Source organism: Engraulis encrasicolus, chromosome 22, assembly GCF_034702125.1.
Source record: "Engraulis encrasicolus isolate BLACKSEA-1 chromosome 22, IST_EnEncr_1.0, whole genome shotgun sequence".
In the NCBI taxonomy this organism is placed as follows: Eukaryota; Metazoa; Chordata; class Actinopteri; order Clupeiformes; family Engraulidae; genus Engraulis; species Engraulis encrasicolus.
In genome coordinates, this window is record NC_085878.1 from 25,012,445 (window position 1) to 25,022,444 (window position 10,000).

Here is a 10,000-nt window from a genome sequence, read left to right on the forward strand (position 1 = left end):
GCAGTTCAGTATCCCGAATATGAGGCATACCCCAGTTATGAATACCGGTATATTCGGGATAAGGTGTTTATATGAGCACAGAACGTTATATCCAAGTCGTTATAGAATTCTCTTCAAATGTGTGTAGCCTGGATACCAGCAACAGCGTTCTATGGGAAGTCCCTGTATTCGGGATAAGGCGTTTACATGCGTCAGTATCCCAAGTTCTGTCGGAATATAGCATATCCCGATTTCTCAGTATCCCAAAAAGTTGGGAAAGGTGTTTATATGCTCAAACGCAAATTCGGGATACTTCATATCCCAATCATATTCGGGATACTGAACTGCATGTAAAAGCACTCCATGATTTGTTCTGTCAAGGTCCAGCTGGAAACACCTTGGAAGTGAATTGAACACGAAAAAAAAGCTCCTTCTGTTGACTCAACTCACATCATTAATTCCAAATGCAATACACACACAGAAAATTCATTACTCAAACACCCACTCCACAACTAAACGATTATAGATTTCAATCAAAGACTACTTTCAATTGTGGCAACATGTTAGATAAATAAAGCGTTTTGAATCTGAATCTTTGAAGTCTAGGTTTTTTTGGTGGGATTAATGTTTTATTTTTTTCTTTGTGTAAAAAGTTGAGAATGTTGTTCGTTTAATCAAATTGAGCATTGAATGGACAAGATTTTGTGGCATCTTCCCTCTGAAGCGAACAAGTACCCGCTACCTGCGCCTCGAAACTTCTGGTGTGCGTTGGCTTTCTCCTCCAAAAAAAGTGAATGTTTTCTGTACCATCAGGAAGCCATGAGGGAGAGTGGATGCCCTCGGACTCGAACGTCTCGAACGCCGCCTCTGTTGTCTCTGACGAGCGTTGGGAAAGTGAGTCGCTCAGGGTGAACCAACCAACGCATTGATCAGACGTCATTAACAAACAAAAACGACTCTTTTCAGGAAGTTGTCACATTGATCAGATGCCACTAACAAAAGCAAAACGGCTGTTTCAGGAAGCCGTCCTTCCTTCCTGTCTGTCTAAGGTCACTTGAGTGCAGATCTCTTTCATTTGTTCCATCTTGCTCTCTCTCTTCCTCTCCTCTACTCTCTTTTGCTCACTCATGCCCTTGCTTCTCTCATTTTAATCTGTAAATCTCAATCACCCTGTCTGTCTTCCTCTTTTCCTCTCTCTGTCTCGCACTCTTACAGACACACACACACGCACGCGCACACACACACAGAAAGTCATTGTCACGGATGTTCCTCCTACACCTCATTGATATATTTTATCCCCCTGCGCTGCCTGTCCTTCTTTTGCTCTTTCGATTTATGTCCCCCTCACTCAAGCACATACTTCACCTCTCTCTCTCTCTCTCTATCTCTCTCTCTCTCTCTCTCTCTCTCTCTCTCTCTCTCTCTCTCTCTCTCTCTCTCTCTGTCGTTCTCTCTCTCTCTCTCTCTCTCTCTCTCTCTCTCTCACACACACACATACACACACACACACACACACACACAAACTCGCGTACTCATACACACACATGCCCTTGCCTGTTGTCATCAATATTCATCGATTCACTCAAAATCAATTTTAATATTCATGCATAAACTCGATCTTTTTCATATACATCATGTGCTCCCTCTCTCTCTCTCTCTCTCTCTCTCTCTCTCTCTCTCTCTCATACACACACACTCTCCATTTATCTAACTCCATGTCTGTCTCCCATCGATCGATCTCTGTCTGTCTGCCTCATCTCTCCCAACTTCGTTTAACTTTTTGTCTCTCTGCCCCCCACCTTCCCTCTCTCTGTCTACCCCCCTCCCCTCTCTACTTTCTAAACTTCTCCTCCTCTCTCTCTCTCTCTCTCTCTCTCTCTCTCTCCATCTCTCTCTCTCTCTCTCTCTCTCTCCCTCTCTCTCTCTCTCTCTCCATCTCTCTCCATAGACACTATGGTGAAGCATCTCCAGTCTCTGGATGCGGCGCGCAGCTTCTCGGAGTTCCGTCAGGAGGCGAGTATGCTCCACTCGCTGCAGCACCCGTGCATCGTGCCCCTGGTGGGCATCAGTATCCACCCGCTCTGCTTCGCCCTGCAGCTGGCACCACTCAGCAGCCTCAACAACGTGCTGGAGGAGCGCGCCAAAGGTGGGGCATTGACTATTATTATTATTATGGTATGGTATGTGTATTATGTATAATGTTTAATGATTTTTTTTTTAATTGTATGATTTTAAGGGGTTTTTTTCTACACAAAGTGTGGGAAAAATATGTGTGTGATGACTCAATATAGTGTTGCGTCAAGGACCCGGGTTCGGTTCCGGCCTGAGGTCATTTCCCGGTCCTCCTCCAACTCTCTCTCCCACTCACGTCCTGACGCTATCTCAGACTGTCTTATCAAATGAAGGCATACAAGCCCCTACAGACATTCACAAAAGGCATGCAGGGGCGCAGTAACCACCCAGCAACTCTTCAGCAAGCACCACACACTATTTATTTTAAAGTTTATTTTTGCCCAAACCTGCAGGATAGGATAGGAAGTAAGTTGAACAGAGAGATGGAGTCTCGTTGGGATTCAAACCTGTGTCCCCATGGATCACAGAATGGCATGCACCCCCAACAAGTACTGTGTTGAAAAGCATACAGCATACTGTAGGTACATTGTGCTTGTGGAGCCTGAGCTCACTAAATGTAGGACGTCCTGCAAATGGCCAGTCTCTGCTAAAAGCAAAGCAAGCACCACCAAGCAAAACTAGCTCAGGACATGTACTGTAACTCCTTGCCCAGCATTTTGAAAAGACAACACAAAGGACATTCAATGCCCTACTTCTGCTCTGCTACCAAGCATCATGGTGCTGTAAAAGTTGTAGCATAGCACATGCCACTCCCTGATAGTGCTGTGGTATCAAGGCCCAAACGAGCAGTGAAAAGGGAATCCCATTAAGCACTATTTTTTTCTTTCAATCTTAAAATCTATTTACTACCTTCCATAGGTTGCAACAAAACATATAGCTCTTTAGTTCAAATGATTTATAAGAAATACAATTCTCCTTCCAACCTGTTATGTTGGGGAGTTGAAGACTAAAGGTACTTTAATCATGCTTTCATGCAGAGCCTTATTGTCAACCTTAATGTCACCAAAATGGTAATGACCATGTATTAATATGTTACTCAAGACTCTTGGTAATGTCATCGAAATGTTGTTCTGATGTAGCTTACTGTAGCTTTTTTCAGCAGCTAGTGAATCCCTTCTGCTTGAAAGTGCTAGCATTCCTAATGTCTTCTCACCCGCCTTCCCATACTCTCCTTTTTCCAATGACTACAGTATAGGCTTTTTCTCCCTTCACGAGTGTCCATCCACCCAAGCATGGCGTGTGCTTATTTATGCAGAGTATCCTGCCCTCCTCCACTGCCTGGACTTGCTATGCTCCATTGCTGTCTCAATGGATCGGGCCTCAGTCCTGTCTTTAGACTCAGGCGTAGACGTAGACTTGCTTTATTGTTATTCAACAAACACATCAGCCATGTGTGGACATTTGAAATAAAAAGGTGTTGATTTGCCTTACAGAGATGTTAGGCACATGCATTATGTACCATACTCATGAAATACAATTCCATTAACTCTAAATGCATGACTGCAGTGTAAAAAGCTGGTATGATTAAAATTGAGATTAAAGTATTTTGCTAACTTGTAAATTAGAGTAGTATAAAATAGTCAGGTTCATAAGACAGGTTTATAAAATATTTAACTGATTTTCATATCAAATCTGTAAAAAGTGCTGAAAAATGTTTCCCCCCTGTCATCCATCAGTGCACAGGCTCTCAGTTATAAAAAGTGATGCAGTGACAAAAATGAGATAAAGAACAGAACAGATTTTACAGTAAATTGATTCTTCCACAAAACTGGTACTCACAGGGGAGACTTGTCAGATCATTTCAGTGAGTGATTTGGGTTGTGTGAAAAAAAGGAACAAATAACTTTCATAAAGAAATGTTTTAAAAAGAACAGATCAATCAGATGCGTGTGTAAAAATGTTTGTCATTTATCCGTCCTTGGCCTTCAAGGCCACACATACTAAGTGGTGTCTGGCCTGACTTAAAATATTTAACTGACTTACATATAAAATCGATTGAAATTGTCACGATTAAATTAAGTTCAAATAAGTGTGCAGAATAAAAAATGTTGAACCTTTCTATCTCCAAATAGAGTGTCTGCTGCTTACAGTTAGCCTCTTTATTCCTTTGCCGGTGACTATGGCAAACAAAGTGGGATTTGTATCCAACACATACGCGTCCTTATTTTATTCATTAATCATCTATTTATTGGAATAGTAAATGTGTAATGTCTCTTAATGTGTAATGTCTCACCTGTCTGTCATATATGTCTTTTACATGGTGAAGCTGCAGACAAGTTTCCACAATTGTGGATAATAAAGATTCATTCATTCATTCATTCATTCATTCATTCATTCATTCATTCATTCATTCACGTTTTAACTACCTTTAACTTTATCTGTGCAGGTTCTCAGTTCTTGCCTCTGGGTCACATGCTGACGTTCAAGGCAGCGTACCAGGTGGCGGCGGGCCTGGCCTACCTGCACAGGAAGAACGTCATCTTCTGCGACCTCAAGTCCGACAACATCCTTGTTTGGTCCTTGGAAGTGTGCGACCCCGTCAACGTCAAGCTGTCTGACTACGGGATATCACGGCAGTCGTTCCACGAGGGTGCTCTCGGAGTGGAGGGAACGCCGGGATACCAGGCCCCGGAGATCCGACCGGGAATTGTCTACGATGAAAAGGTAATGTATCAGTGTGATTTTCTTAATGCGATTCCCAAGGCAGTTCCTTGCTCAGTGTAAAAGTGAAAAGACGAAATAAAAAACAGCAAAACCTATGTTTTATTATGCATATTCTGTGCTTCCTCTGTCTTGCGGTAAGTAATGATTTCAGATTTTCATTTGGTCTTTTTCAGGTTTGCTTTCTTAATCCTCTACCTTTTTCTTACTTTGATATGTCTGATTAAAAAGCTGACTCACCTACGGATTAACATTTAATACTTAAATTCAGTAAAGCCAGAACTAACAATACCGATGTCCATCGAGCTTTAATTCAATGGGTGTGGACAGTATCACAACAAAGTCAACACAAGTATTAATGTTCTTTCATAGCTGCGACCCACCTATCGACATTAAAGTGCCTTTGTTGTCATAATTAATGCTGTGGGAGGCTGGCTTGGGATCGGATCAGTTGCCAACCTCACGTCCAAAATTGCACAAGAGTCAGACATTTACTCCCAGCCTGCCTTTGTAGTCTCCTTCTCACGGTTTACTGGGTGACACCCTGTGGTTGATGGCTCACAACTAACTCCGAGACTCCAAGTTTGGAATCTGCATCTTCTTGTCCCAGCTTTCTCTATTTCTACTTTCCCATGACGTGTTTGCACCATACGCAAAGGGTCGGATTAAGATGGCCTGGAGCCCCTAGGCTACAGGTTGCTGTGGGGCCCCCCGAAAGGCAAATTTCGAGACAAATTTACATAGATAGTGTCATAATTACGAGGTAGGAATTAAGGATAACTTGTCTACTAACTGTACTCAACAGGACAGATTCATTTTCCAGCATTGCATCTTGTCACAATTTTGCCATTTTTCACTTTTGCCCAATCAGGGGGCCCCTGGTAGGTGGGGGCCTGTAGGCTGCAGCCATATCTAGCCTGTGCATTAATCCGGCCCTGTGCACTTGGACTGGCTGTGAGTGAGCGAGTGTGTCATCATGTCTGCCTGTCTGCGCAACCGATTTCTCGGTTAAAGAGAAAAATAAAATCATAGGTTGCAGCCACTGCTGAGTCAGATTTCCAGTATTAGGATCACTCAGCGCTTAGTGCTCAGTGCTCTATACTCAGCTCAGCTCAGCACAGCGTCAGGCCTGGACTGGACTGGAGCAAATGAGGAGAACATGTGGACGAACACAACTCACCACTCTTGGTCCTCCTCCACCCTGCCCTCCTTGTTATAGCTCCCTCAATAACATGCATACAGCACGCAAGCACAAGCACACACACACATGTGCACACACATGTACTCATGCAGTCACGCACACACACTCACACACACACACGTACACACAGGAATAGAACCCTCCCTCCCATACACACACACACACACACACACACACACACATACACACACACACACACACACACACACACACACACACACACACACACACACACACACACACACACACACACACACACACACACACACACGTACACGTACACTAAGTAAGTGTCCTTTTGATCATACACACGTACACACACGCATGCTCACACACACACACGTGCGCGCGTCGACTGAGCGTGTGGCTCTTTGACGGAGTTTTAATATGTCCGTATGAAGTCTGCCTCCGAGATGCACCCGCCCAGCGTGGGTTCTTCTCCTATTTTTTCTTCCTTTTTTCTTTCCTTTCTTTTACGGGCATCTAAATCTCCCTCGCCCAGGCCGGCCCTGGCTACCCACTGCTGGGTTATGGTCTCCATAAATCCTCTGGTGTCAATAGGTTAACCTGCCCGAGCAGTCCCTTGTAGCACCCACACACGACTCCCGTGGGGCCTTGCCGGTTGCGGTCGAAGTTCTGAAGTTAACTGCTACAGCTGGACTGGGCTTGGACTGGGGTGGAGAAGGAGGGTGACAATTGAAAAAAGAAAGAAAGAAAGAAAGAAAGAAAGAAAGAAAGAAAGAAAGAAAGAAAGAAAGAAAGAAAGAAAGAAAGAAAGAAAGAAAATCAGAAAGATATGGGTTAGGAGTTACAACTGGGCTGGGCCAGGCTGGTTTGGGAAGGAGGGTGACGAGCGAATGACAGAAGGAAAAAAAGACCTGAGTTAATAGTTATAGCTGAGCTGGGCTGAGAAGGAGGGCAACAACCGCATGAAGGAAAAAAAAACAAAGGAAGAAAGAAAGAGGGAAAGTGAAAAGCCGCTGCCTTATATGCATGTAATGATAGCCTCTCTCCCCCGAGCCAGCCAGGGGCAGCAGGGCATGCTGGGTAGGCGTCTCCAGTCCGTTGCCCCAACTTTAGATTTCCTGCGTGTTTCACATGCTTTGATAGTGATGGAGTTTTCCTGCCTCCATGACTTCAGCTAAAACCACAGCGGGCTCCAAGGGGAGCAGCAGATTTGTATGTGAGTGTGTTTTTTTGGTGGGTTTGTTATTTCTAAAAATAACCGCCGTAAGGCGTAAGAGAATCATTCAGGCCGCCGAGAGCGCAACGCTTATCCATTCATAGATGGGCTGGGTGGTGCCAGCACAGGCGAGCTCTGTTTTCTCCTCTCCTTCTCTCCTCTCTCCCTCTCTCCTCCTCTCTCCTTCTCTCTCCTTCAGCCCTGTTTTCCATTGCATAACCCTTGGCATGGTCTCCCCTCCCCTCCCTCATCATATCGGGTCTACTGAGCTATGTTGAGTAGCATGTTACGGGAACTATGAAATGTAGGTCTCCCCTCCCCCCATTCCCCGATTCCCCCGTTTTCCCTCCTTTACTAACTTAGTCATTTCCCCTCGTTCCCCTCATTCCCCCCCTCTTTTCGTCTTTACAGTACTTGCTCACCTCTCACCATACTACACTGCACCACACCCCACTCCATACTGTCCCGGCTGTGTCTGGCCCTGTCTCTGTCATGGTCTGTCTGTATTTTTCTGACCCGCTCCTTGTTCTCTGACGCTCTGCGTCGTTGTCACATTCTCTAATGTAAATGGTCTTTGTCTGCATTTCTTTGAGTCATATCTGTTTCTTTCATTACACTGCATTGCATTGCGTTACATTGCACTGAGAGGACACTTTTATCCAATCTCTCTCTTTCCCTCTTTCCCTCTTTCCCTCTCTCCCTCTCTCTCTCCCTGTCCTTCCCTCTCTCTGTCTACCCCCCTCCCCTCTCTACTCTCTATCCTTCTCCACGTCCCCTCTCTCTCTCTCTCTCCCTCTCTCTCTCTCTCTCTCCCTCTCTCTCTCCTCCTCCTCCAGGTTGACATGTTCTCGTATGGCATGGTGCTGTATGAGTTGTTGTCAGGTCGTCGCCCGGCTCTGGGCCACCACCAGCTACAGATAGCTAAGAAGCTGGCCAAGGGCGTGCGGCCCACGCTGGGCACCCCGGAGGAGGTGCAGTTCTACTGCCTACAGGCCCTCATGATGGAGTGCTGGAACACCAAGCCTGAAAAGGTGAGCCGTGGAGCAGAGCACGATTACAATGAAAAAAGGGGAAAAAGCGGGGGAAATAGTTGTTTCATGAAAAATACATATATACTGTACATATACACATATATGCTCATAAAATACGTGTATATACATTAAAAAAACATATAGCGCGCTAAGCCCCCCACATTTGGGCTTGTATGCCCAAGGGTTGCACCCAGGGTTCGAATCTGGCCTGGGTCATTTGCCATCCCTACCCCGTCTCTCTCTCCACATTTGCTTCCTGTCACACTTCACTGTCCTCAAATGTCTCAAATAAAGGCAAAAAGCCCATAAAAAATACATTAAAAACGTATATATGTACTGTATATATATGCTAAATTTCAATTGATTGGCCGCTTACAGCTTTGGCTGGCCCCGTGACTAAGTTATATGAAAGGGCACCCCCACCCAATACACCCATACATAGTGCAATGTAAAGAACATCCAATTCTGGGTCCCCTCTCCCCCTGGGCCTTGGACAACTGACCCCTTTGCCCCTTTCTGTCATCGAAATGTGAATGTACATTGTGTTGTAGTGTAGTGTGATGGGGTGTGGTGGTATGGTGTTGTGTTGTATTGGGCTGTACTCTACTGTATTCTTCTATTCAATTCTTGTATCAGGAGAATCAGAAGATTGGTTCTTACAATAACAATGTCTGCACAAAAGACCAGGAATTCTCTTTGGGGCAGGCACACTGCAGATAACACTGGCCTGTTCGTTTCACGTTGTTTTACAGACCACCAATCAATGGCAAGTCTTGACATCTTGATGAAAACAGATTAGATAACAATAAAAAGAAACCATTAAAAGCTGCTACTTAGCCTATAGAAAATCAAACACTGAGCATATAGACATATGCACACATACTGTATGTATAGGCATTCTTTTCTGCCAAGATACACATGGGTACGCTCTGATCTCCTCGCAGCCTGAGTCATCTGGTCTCACCACAGTTAAAAAAAACACACACACACGCACGCGCGCACACACACACACACACACACACACATGCGCACACACACAAACACACACACACACGCACACACCTCCTTTCCATTACCATTCATATCTGTTCATACCTATGACATGCCTCTGTACTCGGCTGTCTGGCACGCCGGGCCGCTTAATCTATTGAAGTCATTTACAGTGGCTAATGCATGCGGCTGCCTGCGCAGATGTAGATTGTCGCTGGCCGTGTGCTGCGCCAGCTTTAATGAATGGCCATCAGGCCTAATGACCTCATTACGTGGTCGTGATAGATGGCGCTGAATTCAGCGTGGCACCGCTGATGATGAAGCTATTACACACACAGAAAGGCATGACGGTTAAAACACACACACACACACACACACACACACACACACACACACACACACACACACCTACACACACACACAGAGAGAGAGAGAGAGAGAGAGAGAGAGAGAGAGAGACACACACACACACACACTTAAGTCACCAGCCAAGAAGCCAGACGCAATCCATCCATCCAACACAAATTTTATGCAAGCAGGACGTTTTTACTGCAATACTGTCTCATGGAAGGTGGAAATTGAAAGTATTGAATAACCGTCTTCCAACTATGGAGTTCAGACAACAATTCAAAACCCGTATATATATTTCTTGTCGTATTCTGCAAAAATTCTCAGCTGCACAAATAGTGCTCAAGCCGTCTGGTTTTCAGGTTTGTGTGCTCTTAAAAAGCTCTGGTGTTGGTACACAGATGTTCCTCTGCAAATGGCAAACAAATGCAGTGGTTTTCAACCAAGTCAAAAACAGATCCAACCTGTCAGCAG

The 10,000-nt window shown here is 44.9% G+C and overlaps 1 protein-coding gene across 2 annotated transcripts in view; it reads left to right on the forward strand.

Moving 5' to 3' along the window:
* lrrk1 (leucine-rich repeat kinase 1) overlaps nt 1-10,000 on the forward strand; it is a 113,103-nt gene that overhangs the window by 79,966 nt on the left and 23,137 nt on the right. The window contains exons 26-29 of one of the 2 annotated variants that reach the window (XM_063188833.1): nt 793-873; nt 1,928-2,125; nt 4,499-4,776; nt 7,994-8,188. In XM_063188833.1, the coding sequence (XP_063044903.1) occupies nt 793-873; nt 1,928-2,125; nt 4,499-4,776; nt 7,994-8,188 (752 nt within the window). The remainder of the gene's footprint in view (nt 1-792; nt 874-1,927; nt 2,126-4,498; nt 4,777-7,993; nt 8,189-10,000) is intronic. The other variant, XM_063188834.1, reaches the window with a different exon arrangement.